The 13,007-nt window shown below is 36.5% G+C and overlaps 3 protein-coding genes across 5 annotated transcripts; 2 read left to right on the plus strand and 1 right to left on the minus strand.

Moving 5' to 3' along the window:
* Positions 1 to 70: 70 nt before the first annotated feature.
* On the minus strand, positions 71 to 3,506 carry LOC100266308 (putative glucose-6-phosphate 1-epimerase). Of its 3 annotated transcripts, none has more exons than XM_010662550.3 (9): positions 3,167 to 3,506; positions 2,886 to 3,071; positions 2,088 to 2,162; positions 1,734 to 1,790; positions 1,488 to 1,645; positions 1,252 to 1,383; positions 930 to 1,032; positions 663 to 762; positions 71 to 507 (listed from the first exon to the last, which is right to left on the minus strand). In XM_010662550.3, the coding sequence occupies exons 2-9, from the start codon at positions 2,961 to 2,963 to the stop codon at positions 290 to 292; spliced, it is 921 nt and encodes a 306-aa protein (XP_010660852.1). In that variant the 5' UTR covers positions 2,964 to 3,071; positions 3,167 to 3,506; the 3' UTR covers positions 71 to 289. The 3 variants fall into 3 exon arrangements, with proteins under 3 accessions (XP_010660852.1, XP_059598348.1, XP_010660851.1); XM_059742365.1 differs by having other exon boundaries at positions 2,886 to 3,032; positions 3,279 to 3,472; XM_010662549.3 differs by having other exon boundaries at positions 2,886 to 3,032; positions 3,167 to 3,470.
* A 1,959-nt stretch (positions 3,507 to 5,465) lies between these two features.
* On the plus strand, positions 5,466 to 9,283 carry LOC104877337 (putative pentatricopeptide repeat-containing protein At3g01580). The gene is made up of 2 exons (XM_010662551.3): positions 5,466 to 8,596; positions 8,693 to 9,283. Exon 1 carries the CDS (start codon positions 5,864 to 5,866, stop codon positions 7,985 to 7,987), a length of 2,124 nt encoding a protein of 707 aa, XP_010660853.1. The 5' UTR covers positions 5,466 to 5,863; the 3' UTR covers positions 7,988 to 8,596; positions 8,693 to 9,283.
* A 104-nt stretch (positions 9,284 to 9,387) lies between these two features.
* LOC100266421 (pentatricopeptide repeat-containing protein At4g21065) lies at positions 9,388 to 11,474 on the plus strand. Its single transcript, XM_010662711.2, has one exon. The coding sequence runs from the start codon at positions 9,523 to 9,525 to the stop codon at positions 11,365 to 11,367; it is 1,845 nt and encodes a 614-aa protein (XP_010661013.2). The 5' UTR covers positions 9,388 to 9,522; the 3' UTR covers positions 11,368 to 11,474.
* The last annotated feature ends 1,533 nt before the right edge of the window (positions 11,475 to 13,007 follow it).

Here is a 13,007-nt window from a genome sequence, read left to right on the forward strand (position 1 = left end):
TTTTCGGTTTCAAAATACTGGAATCCATTAATAATGTTTTGTTTCCAAAGAGTAATTCTTCACCATCATAAAGAGGCAACACAGATATTTCTATTGCTCAAACCTATGACCCAGAAAGGCAGGGTCAAATATTATTACACAAAACTGGCTTAGTCATTTCAAGTAACATTGAGAAACCTTAATATCACAGAAAAGAGAATGCACAAGCAAGTAAGTGCATACATATTGTACACTAAATAAGACAAGTAATGTATTTTCTAGGAAACTTCGGTCAACTCAATAGATAAGGTTAAATAAGGCCATGAAGAACCTTACGAGGATCCAACTGCCCACTGCAATAACTCGATGACACAGTAGATAGTTCTTGACGTCCTCTCCACTCTTCAAAGGGTTTCAAGACGATTGGGGCTTCAATAGCAGCTGAATCCACACATAACATGGTTTTGTAATCCTCATCCCCCATATCTGGAAGAGCCTTGGCTTTTTTGTCCCAAGGATTCCATACAGCTGCACAAAGCATGACTTTTTTTTTATAAAAAAAAGACTATAAAGGAAAAGAACTTCATAAAGACGACCATGGCAATAAAGGAACTTTAATATCTCGAAAATTTATAAGAAAAACAACAGAATTAGCCCAATTTCAGATAAATATGTATAAACACCTGCATCTGGCATGCCTTCTTTACGCAACACAATAGTTCTCTTCTTTTCATGGTCTATTATAGCAATCTTTGTTGGGGTGCGCAAATATACTCGGTCGATCTAAAAGAAGAAATACAATGTATCCTTAGAAGCCAAAATAAAAGTTTAAAATCAATGTGAAAAACTGTAATTGTAATTAGTTTAAAATTTCAAGGTAAGGAGTAGTCCAGTTTGTTTAAAAAACACATGTTGAGATTGAAGATTGAAAAGCAGAACAAATGTCGTACCTCGCCATCAAAGGTAATTGCATCTGCCTGCTCTGTGTACCTCTCTCTTTGCATCAGATTATCAAAGTAGTCGAGTGTCTCCAGGCCCTCAACCCGTACTTCACTGCAAATTAAACTGAATCATGCAACCTATCTGAAAGGATGAAAATGAAGTATCTTCCAAACTCAGCTAGCATTGAAATTTTCACTAAAACTGAAGATACATCAAATTCATAACACACCTTTGGGCCTTTGGGATCACAAAAGGAAACAGAGAGCAGTTACAAACTTCCTTTTCATTTTGTACTGTGAAAATAAAGTAGACAAATTCTAATAGGCAAACCTGACATCCGATACAGATAAGTAGTTACGCAGAGCAAACATAAAAGAGAATGGCTTGCTATCTGTATTTCTCACACGGGGGATCATCGTGAGCTTGCCATCACTGAGAGAAATACGGAGCCGCAACTCAAATCTGCAGAAAACCATCATACATAAATTCATAGATATAGACAGGTGATAACACCCTTCCATGTGACTCTTACCTGATGCAAATATCACATTAACGCACAAGCATACCTCCGTGGCCAGGTTCTTACATCCTCTTGAGTGGACTTCAATATAAGATCCACTGATGACTGACTGTTAGATGGAGACAAAGGTGAAGGGTTGCTATCTAATGACCATAATCTGTTCCTTGCAAATCCATGTTGCTCCAGTGAACCGAAATTTCCAAACTGCACTTGGACAGACAAACATCGTTGAAAATGCATGATCTCAAGGTCAAAAGGAAGAAGTTTTTTGGTAGTCTCCTTGATAACCAACCTGTGGAAAGCAGACAGGTATACCTCCCCTGATGGCTTTGGGCGGTTTCCTTTCGGCCTTTAGAAGTTAGAACAGAGAAAACCCCCATATTTGTTAGATAAGATGGAATTGAAAATTCAGAAAAAGTCTTAAACAAGTAAACGTCAAAAATTTAAAATAAAATAAAATTCCATAGCATCAATATGACCTCAATATCTAATGACTTTTCATATATGTTTGTCAATACTTTCTAAGTTGATGATACCATGATACAATATTGTCAAATATTTAGTTACTGTGTGGATCAGTGAAAATTTTCAATATTCTAGCAGCAAAGTGCTTAACCATGATTGATCAAAATCACAGTGGCTATACCTTCCTGCTCATAAAAAGAAACTCTTCCCTCCTTTCGTTCTTCCACGAAACAACCTGCCCGCCATACAAAAGCACCTGAAACCATTTCATATTGAATCAGACGGTAATAATAAAAGGCTAACACATTCCATTTTAACTTGATTTGATAAAAAATGAGTGTGTGTACTAAACAGACCCCTGATTTCAACAGATCCCAAAAAATAAATTCACAAAACAAATTTTGGAATATATAAATATCGATGGACTGTATTGAAGGGAAGTAAAAATCTGAAGAACTAAATCAGCAACCTACTCATGCCTGGCACAGGTGTAGTGCTGACTATGAAATAAGACAGTCTGTCATGGACCCAAAATTGACACACTGGTCCCCAAAGATATAACAGAATTCCGGAAAAAGACTCAGGAAGAAGAGTTCTGACAAAGCCAAATTTGCAAATCATCATAAAAAACCAAACGAACCAAGTCTCTAAAGATGGCATCTTCTTCAAATATCTCCTCATCAATAAACCCACACCAAATGGCCAATTCCACCTCTCTAACTTGTAGAAAAATCCAGTAGGTTCTTACTTCTCATAATTATATCAATTAACCCTAACTTTCTGTTCAAACAATTCCTAACTCCACCTAAATTACATCAAACAATTTTAATCACCGACCCATTTGTAGTCAAAACTTTCTTATCCCAAAATCAAACAAACCCCATAAAATTACATAAATAAAAGAGAAGAATAATAGTAAAAAAAAAAAAAAAAAAGGACATTAGCAGAGATTGTATGAGGGGTGGGAAGGAAACCGAACCTCCGCCGATGATCCGGTGAGGTCGGTGAGTATGACTCGGGGAAAGCCATCGGCGCCGTGAACTATATTGAAGGGCATCTGCTCGGGCCGCACCTTGGCTCTGAAACTGTTCACAAATGGCTTCACTTTCCCTTTACTCACCTCCAGCTACACACAGCACAACACAGCACAACACAAAACAACAGTCTATAACAGCAGATAATTAACAGATTTTAGTAGAATTAAGCAAACAAAAGGGAAAGTAAAAATGAAAACGAAGAACTGAAGATGGGTAAGCTCACGTTGGTTGTTGAAGGTAATGGGGTTAAGTCCTAAAAAGAGAAAGAAAGAAGAAGGGAAGACGAGAGAGCGAACGCAAGTGGCAAAAGATAGATATGTAGGGTGGTAGTATACTAGAGCGACAGCGAGAGAAAACGAGGTAAACTTTATGTCATCGGATGCTCTGGTTTGCATGTGTCCCTGTCAGTTAAGGAGAGGAGGGGTTATACGGTTGCACCATTTCCTTTGGGTTTGGGTTGTATTTCCCTCCTTGGCACTGCACTTGTCCGCCACTGCTCATCCACTCTCCGCCAACGTTTGCCCTCTCACCATGCAAATCCACCTCCTATCCCCCTTATGAAGACTTTTTTGGTCTCCTCAAAGGATATTTTTTTTATTTAATTAAAATTTTAAAATATTAACATTATTTCCATTTTTAATAAAATCATTTCGAAAATATTATTATTATTAACAAATTATACTATTAATCATATAATAATGATAATATTTATTTCTACTTTTTTTTGGGTTAAAAGCATACTTAAAAAATTCTCTATTATTTTAATATTATTTGGGATAATTTTTAATTTTTGACTTTACCAAAAGTTTGAAAGTGAAGTAAAAATTACAATTTTTAAAGGATAATATTAATTTAAAAAATTTAATTAAATTTGAATAGAGTTGTTTATGACTTTTTGGCTTTTAGAATATACAAATTACCCTTAATTAACAAGTCAAGTGCATGATACGTGATATTTTCGTCTATTAAAATTAACATCGTCCAACGGAAAATGTAGAGTGCTAGTATTTAGGAAACTTGAAATGTAACATCTTCCAATAAAGAAAATAGAATATTGATATTTAAGAAATTTGGAGTGCAATGTTTGATTTAAAATGCATAATATGTAAAATACGATATAGGTTAAGGAGTAAAGTGAATTAAACCCTAAAATATAATAAAACTTTTATAATAAGTAATATTTTTTTTTACTTTTATTATAGTTATAAGTTTTTTTATACAAAATTAATAAATATTTTTAATTTACTTTACCCACATCCTCCTATTTTTACTACAAATTACATAATATTAAAATTAAGAAAAATAAAAAATTAGCCAACTTGTTAAAGAAAAAAATGAGCACCACTCTTAATTTCAAATGAGGAATCATTTTATTTTGGTATGAAGTGATGACGTGGCAAAATATATACCGTGGGAGTGAGTGTAGCGGACCCAGGCCCAGTGAGTGGAGGACATAAGGCATAAGGGGCATGTCACCAGAGAACAACCTATTTTTAATCTCCACTTTTAATCAACGGTTCTCGTTCCCCCAATTCTTTAAAAAATATTCCTGATGTGACCGAGTCCAGTCACTTGCGCCACCACACGAACCCAACGCTTTTTAACCGTCGGATACGTTGTCTTACCCTGATGTGCGTGTGATTGCGCCACGTATGGTGATCACAGAAGTGAGGTGTATGAGCTGGCATACGGAAGGGGAATAGGGAGTGGTGACGTGTAAAAAAATTTTAGGCAGAGGTCGCTGTTATGAGACGTGGGGGTCGAGTGAAAATGAAGGAAAAAAAGGAAGAATCGTGATGCTTTTGTCTTGCCTTTGGTTTTGGGCCTCATGGGCCTTTTTTTATATATGGATTTTGGATTATGGATAATGAAATTTGAAAAGTGGGTGAGGATGGTTTGGAATTTTGTAGGGGGATTACAAATTTACAAATTAAAAATAGGGAGGGGGGCATGGGTGGTCCCACTACTTTTGTAGTAAACATAGTGTATCCCCAAATTCAAATGAAATAGTTGACTACCTTATAAAATTTGTTTAACTCATTATCTAGGGTGGTCACTTCATTTGTTTTTGTCTGATTTTTTAAATTATTAAAAATATTCTAAAAAAAGGCGTCCAATTGCCTTTTAAAATGTCCTAAATCTACATTCATTGTTTTATATGAATTCTTTTCCCTAAGTCGGTGAATTGAATTACAAATTTTAGAATCACTCTGTTTTCACGAAGAAAAAAATAAAATAAAATAAAATTTAAAGGAGAAAGCTTTCTTGTAGAATCGTATTCTTTCAACTTTTTTTTTCTAAAAAGGGGGCGAGAGATCTATTTTTTTTTTATTATTTTATATTATATGGGGACAAGTTCAATTCCCAAAAACTGTTCCTCGTATATCTTTTTGTTGGATTGGTGTCGAGTCAATCTCACTTGGACACCAAACCCAACTCCAATAAATATAAAGAAAACCTAAAAACTTATTTAATAAAATATTAAATATAAATTGTGAAAAACTCAATTTTATTAAATTTGTTTAATGTGAAACAAAAATTTTGATTATGAAAAATACATTAGGATAGTTTGGTTGCACGGTGAATATGGATGCAACTGTTGTTGATGTTCTTTTAGATCTCTACGCATTTCAATGTTCCATGGAAAATTCCTACTATCTTACCTACTTTAGCTTGGTAGTTTCCATCACCAGTCACTTCGTTATCTTATGTCTCTCATGTTAGTGTGCATCCAGCAAAGGTGGAATATTGGATAGGTTCTATAAAAATTTTGTATTTTGTTTTTTTTAAATTTTATTTTAAAAAAAAAACATTTTGTAAAAGCTTTGCCAAACAAATCTTTTAGAAGTGGGAAATTTGAATGGGGCGGACGGCATAATTTTATTGAGAGGCTGGTGAGGTGGTTGGTTTTTTTTCCTGTATGAGAAGCAGACAAGTACTTGTTGATCTATTCCAAGCATGTAACAATGGCAGATCAGTTTCCCAATTGCATTCTCAAGTATTCAAGACTGGCATTCTCCATGACACTTTCTTCGCCACCAAACTCAATTCCCTTTATGCCAAGTGCGCTTCCCTTCAAGCTGCACGCAAGGTGTTCGACGAAACGCCTCACCCAAACGTCCATCTATGGAACTCTACACTCAGGAGCTATTGCAGAGAAAAACAATGGGAAGAGACTCTACGTCTTTTTCATCTCATGATATGTACGGCTGGGGAAGCACCTGATAATTTTACCATACCCATAGCTTTAAAGGCGTGTGCGGGTTTACGGATGCTTGAGTTGGGCAAAGTGATACATGGGTTTGCTAAGAAGAATGATGAGATTGGTTCTGACATGTTTGTGGGTTCTGCTTTGGTTGAATTGTATTCCAAATGTGGGCAAATGGGTGAGGCTTTAAAAGTGTTTGAGGAGTTTCAACGGCCGGACACGGTACTATGGACTTCCATGGTTACTGGGTATCAGCAGAATAATGATCCTGAAGAAGCATTAGCACTCTTCTCACAAATGGTGATGATGGACTGCGTTGTTCTGGACCCTGTGACATTGGTTAGCGTAGTTTCTGCTTGTGCTCAGTTGTTGAATGTTAAGGCTGGAAGCTGTGTTCATGGTCTTGTGATAAGGCGGGAGTTTGATGGTGACTTACCTCTGGTTAACTCATTGTTGAATTTATATGCGAAGACTGGTTGTGAGAAAATTGCAGCTAATTTGTTTTCCAAGATGCCAGAAAAGGATGTGATTTCATGGAGTACTATGATTGCTTGCTATGCTAATAATGAGGCAGCCAATGAAGCATTAAATCTTTTCCATGAGATGATTGAGAAGAGATTTGAACCTAATTCAGTTACTGTGGTTAGTGCATTGCAAGCATGTGCAGTTAGTCGTAATCTAGAGGAGGGTAAGAAGATACATAAAATTGCTGTTTGGAAAGGTTTTGAGCTTGATTTTTCAGTTTCTACAGCTCTAATTGATATGTACATGAAGTGCTCCTGCCCTGATGAAGCAGTTGATCTCTTTCAAAGACTGCCTAAGAAAGATGTAGTTTCTTGGGTTGCTTTGTTAAGCGGGTATGCACAAAATGGAATGGCGTACAAGTCAATGGGGGTGTTCCGCAATATGCTGTCAGATGGCATTCAACCTGATGCTGTTGCTGTGGTGAAGATTCTAGCAGCTTCTTCAGAATTAGGGATTTTTCAGCAAGCTCTTTGCCTTCATGGTTATGTGGTTAGAAGTGGCTTCAATAGCAATGTTTTTGTTGGGGCTTCACTAATTGAATTGTATTCAAAATGTGGTAGCTTGGGTGATGCAGTCAAGTTGTTCAAAGGAATGATCGTAAGAGATGTTGTCATCTGGAGTTCGATGATTGCCGCTTATGGGATTCATGGCCGAGGCGGAGAAGCTCTAGAAATATTTGACCAGATGGTTAAGAATTCAACTGTTAGGCCTAATAATGTCACATTTCTCTCAATTTTGTCTGCTTGTAGCCATGCAGGTTTGGTTGAAGAAGGGCTCAAGATATTTGACAGAATGGTGCATGATTACCAACTGAGGCCTGATTCGGAGCACTTTGGGATAATGGTTGATCTCCTTGGCCGCATTGGACAGTTAGGTAAGGCCATGGACATTATCAACCGTATGCCAATTCCAGCTGGTCCCCATGTTTGGGGAGCTTTGCTTGGTGCTTGTAGGATTCATCACAATATTGAGATGGGAGAAGCTGCAGCAAAGAATCTATTCTGGTTAGATCCAAGTCATGCAGGGTATTACATCCTGTTATCAAATATCTATGCAGTGGATGGTAAATGGGATAATGTAGCTGAACTCAGAACACGTATAAAGGAGAGGGGGTTGAAGAAGATGTTTGGGCAGAGTATGGTTGAGGTTAGGGGTGGGGTCCATAGTTTCCTAGCTAGTGATAGATTTCATCCAGACTCTCAGAAGATATATGAACTGCTAAGAAAATTGGAGGCACAAATGGGTAAGGAGGTTTATATCCCTGATTTGGATTTTCTGCTTCATGATACGGGGGCAGTTTTACAATTTTGAAGTGTTGATAAATGGACTTATTAAATCCATTGCGGATGATCCAATTAAAATCCTGATAACAAGAGTGTGCTGCTGGATATATCATCATGTCTCAGATTGGCTTTTTCTGGATATTTATTGAAAGAATATCTTATGGATTTGACATTTTATGAACTCAGGCCTCATTAATATCAACGTCATATGTTTCTCTGGATTTGGAAGATGTTTAAAAGCAGGAAAACCAGTAAGACCATCTACCGGATGGTGGTAACCAATCAACTTTTGCTGTAAAGAAGTGATCTTTGTTGAAAGCAATGAGACTACAATGTGAGATGGATTTTTGTTTCACGAGAATTAAAATTGTCTGCAACACAGTTGATCAGGAGAAAGAGTTTGATATCAAGATAAGAGGAGAAGATTATTTATCAAGTAGGTTAAAGATATAATCGCCATGTTTCTTTCCAGATCATGCTACGCAGAGGCCTCAAGTTCAACCACCTTTAGCAATTACAAGCTGTACTTTGGCAACCCATATTCCCTGGAAAGTCAAAGCTTTTTATATGCGAGCCCATTTCAGATGGCTTGGCCATTTCTGGGAGATTTTCCCTACTTATCCATTTCAAGCAGCAGGTAAAGTCATGTGATTGCTTTCTTACTGTGCTGTCATTTTGCTTAACCCCTTTAGTTTTAGTTCAAAATTGACTTGGCTTATGTTCAATTCTCCAGACATGAGTAAATCCAATGTTCCAACTCTAGCAATGATTGCTATTTAGAGAAGCTATCCTTTTGGAAAGTTTCGGAAGACTACAAACAGTCCCCTTCTCGAAGAAAAATGCTTTCCTGAGGAGATTATTATGTGTTTATCAGCCATGGTGATTGTTTAGAGATGAAAGCGAGAGATTGTATTGAGCCCAGTCCAAAATCCTCACACACTTCCTAAATAGGCTGATGCTCATGCTCTGTTTTTTGGTTCCTGAGGTTGCAAAAACCCCAAATCTTCAACATCAGATGTCACCAAATCAAGTATGCCTATGTCTGGACAGAAGATTTTAATGGAATTCAGCTCTTCAAGATAGCTAGATTGGCAGATATTGCAGCTCACAATTTCGCCAGACAAATTTTCCTTAAATGTATCTCCTAAATTGCTATATTTACTTGGAGGAAAGCTGCTTATGTATTACCTTGTATATCAGTCATTTTTTGAAAGAAACCAGAAATAATTTTTGGGCATAGATTGAATTTGGTATCCATCTGTATAAATGACTGTTTAAATTTTGGTCATAGAAACTTTTCCCTTCATTTCGCTTTATTGCAACAATGTCTACTTGTCCCTTCCTTCACTAGCAAATTATTTTCCCAGCAACCAAATCACTCACTGAGTGACACTACCTTTCTCATATCTCAGAAGTTATTGTCCTTGTTTTGCAGGCAACGCATCAAAGCTACCGAAAGTAAATATAAAACCATAGGCAGTGCCCCTGGTACAGATACCATCTCATGGTACCATCCCTCCATTTTTTTCAATTCTTTTGGCGTTCTAATTTATATATATTTGGATGAGAACCCTTTTCAATCAACTTACTCCCATCAACCTTGCCGCCACACTTTGTAACCGTTTTTCAAACTCTAACCACCTTTGCACCTCCATCTCTGCTTCGCCGAACTTGCCCATTAATCAGATTGCCCATATTATTTGTTGTGTCTTGCAAGAATGCACCAGCTTCAGTTGTCTCAAGAAAACCCATGCAAAGATTTTTGCTTATGGGCTCCAATACGACTCACGTATATTAACTAAATTTGCCATTATGTATGTTTCATTCAATAGAATTGATGCTGCGAGCATCGTATTTGAAGATATACCCAACCCATGTAGTTTTCTTTGGAATGTTATGATAAGGGGATTTGCCACTGATGGTCGGTTCCTCAGTTCTCTGGAACTGTATTCCAAGATGATGGAAAAGGGCCTAAAACCCGACAAGTTTGCTTTTCCTTTTGCGCTCAAATCTTGTGCAGGATTGTCTGATTTGCAGAGGGGTAAAGTAATTCACCAGCATTTGGTGTGTTGTGGATGCAGCAACGATCTATTTGTTGATGCGGCTTTGGTTGATATGTATGCGAAATGTGGGGATATTGAAGCTGCCCGGTTGGTGTTTGACAAAATGGCCGTGAGAGATTTGGTTTCTTGGACTTCGATGATTTCTGGGTATGCCCACAATGGTTATAATAGTGAGACATTGGGGTTCTTTGATCTTATGCGTAGTTCTGGGGTGATACCGAATCGGGTTAGTATTTTGAGTGTTCTTCTTGCTTGTGGTAATCTGGGAGCTTTGAGGAAAGGTGAATGGTTCCATAGTTATGTGATACAAACAGGGTTTGAGTTTGATATCTTGGTTGCGACCGCTATAATGGACATGTATTCTAAGTGTGGCAGTTTGGATTTGGCCCGTTGTTTGTTTGATGAAACAGCAGGAAAAGATTTAGTTTGCTGGAGTGCCATGATTGCAAGCTATGGAATTCATGGTCATGGAAGGAAGGCAATTGATCTTTTTGATCAAATGGTAAAAGCAGGAGTAAGGCCTAGTCATGTAACATTCACTTGTGTTCTGTCAGCTTGCAGCCATTCAGGGTTGCTAGAAGAAGGCAAGATGTATTTTCAATTGATGACAGAGGAGTTTGTAATCGCCCGAAAACTCAGTAATTATGCATGTATGGTGGATCTTCTTGGTCGTGCAGGACAGCTTTCTGAAGCAGTGGACCTCATAGAGAATATGCCCGTGGAACCTGATGCAAGCATATGGGGTTCTTTGCTTGGTGCATGCAGAATTCACAATAATCTAGATTTAGCCGAGAAAATTGCAGACCATCTTTTTCACCTAGACCCAGTACATGCTGGCTATCATGTTTTACTCTCTAACATCTATGCTGCAAAATCTAGATGGAACGAGGTCGAGAAGGTAAGAAAGATGATGGCTAGAAGGGGAGCAAATAAAATTCAGGGATTTAGTTTGGTCGAATATGATAACCAAGTTCATAAGTTTGGGGTAGGAGACAGATCACATCCTCAATGGGAGAAGTTGTATGCTAAGCTTGAAGAGTTGGCTGCACCAATGAAACACTTGGGGTATGTCCCCTTAACGGATTTTGTTCTCCATGATATTGAGGAAGAAGCAAAAGAGGCAGCTCTTTCCTACCACAGTGAGAGGCTGGCAATTGCATTTGGGCTCATCAACACTAGTCCGGGGACTACTCTTCGCATCACAAAGAATCTAAGGATTTGTGGAGATTGTCATAATGCCATCAAGCTCATCTCAAAAATTGTTAATCGGGTCATCCTTGTGAGGGACATGCACCGGTTTCATCGTTTTGAGGATGGAGTTTGTTCTTGTGGGGATTATTGGTAACTACATTGGGTTGATCTTATTCACATTCCCATAGGTTTTGACTAAACATATATGATTAGTTTCATTCACGTTCCCTCAGGTTTTGATTAAATACATCTAATTTTTCTTAGTTTGACTTTTCATCAAATATCTCCCTTATTTTGAGTGTCTAATCATATGCTCTTTGCATGTTTTCTTTTTCTTCTTTTCTCCTTTATTTCACCTTAATTGAATGTCTTTAAATCTAACAGTTGGTGGTTTCTTGGTTCTACTTGGGTTCCCCCCATATCTAACGCTTTCCTTCAATTTTTGTATTCTTTTCATTATATATATTCTAATTTATACATTTTATTTCAATTTTATTCTTATCTCAAAAAAAAAAAAAAAAAGATAAGAAAATACCGAGAAATAAGTGTAGGTTACAAAATTTTCAATCCATGGTCTTTCATAAGTGGAGAGAGTGTACGACGTTACTGAGCGTAAATCTCTATCACAATTAAAATTTTGAAGTTTAAATATGCGATTGCATTGTTAAAGAAAATTCAGAGATAAAATTATCATGATTTTATAGTCTTCAAGGTTGTTGTCCTTTGGGATTAACATTTATGTTTATTATTTTTAGATTAAAAAGATTAATTATTGGCTTATGCTAATAAAACTCTAATTAAAATGAACGAGGATAAAAATATGATAGCAAGAGATTTTCTAAAATGTTTAGTAAAATAAATAAACAAAAAAAAGAAAGAAAGGACTAGGAAGGTTTCACAATCTAGTATCAAATCTATTGAGAGAAAGTATTATAATCTATGATTTAGTTATAGGGATAACTTGGATTACTTTGTTCCTTGGCCCTAAATCGTGTAAGTTGTATGAAATCTTCCTAAGGTTTTCTAGATCCTAGGGAGGCAAACAAATAATAAAAACTTTATAGGATCTAGATTTAGAATGCGTTTGACAGTGATTCTAGGAAGCGTTTTTAATTTTTTTAATACTTAAAATATACAAATTTTCAAGTGCTAAAAATGTTAGAAACACTTCAAAAAATCACTATCAAATAGATTCTTAATAGTTTAGAATTGATAATGTAAACTTTGGATGTTGCCCAATCAATTCTTGTCAATGTAGAAAATGTTAAATCTATAAAAAATAATCCATAGAAGATCTCATAAATACAAAGTCTTCTACTCAATGACTCGTCCTCAAAACACTTAGATGGTGGAGAAAAGAAGGTGGATGTTAGGATTTTCTCGAAGTGGATAATAAGTAAGGTTGAGGTCGAATTCCTAACGAAGGTATTTGCATCCTAACTTCAAAACCCTAGTTGAAATCCAAAAGTTCATAACCCTAAACTTGAAAAAATGATATGACATTTTTGAAATTACAAAATCAAAATAAAATACTAAAGCCTAGTTACAAAAACCCATTACATGTGTATAGAATTCATGGAGTCTTATTTACATAGGTCTCAAATACATAAATTTCCCTAGAGGGATTTTTCTCCTCTTAATGTCTTTAAGAAATCTCTTCAAATCTTTAAACAATCACAGATGAGTTAGGGCTTCATCTCACAAGTTTTCTTGGACGATATGGGTTCAAACTTCACAATAAAAGTGAGCCCTAATAAATGAGTAGAAAAGGGGTGTGGCATCCTTTAAAACACC

This window comes from Vitis vinifera, chromosome 14 (genome assembly GCF_030704535.1).
Source record: "Vitis vinifera cultivar Pinot Noir 40024 chromosome 14, ASM3070453v1".
NCBI lineage: Eukaryota > Viridiplantae > Streptophyta > Magnoliopsida > Vitales > Vitaceae > Vitis > Vitis vinifera.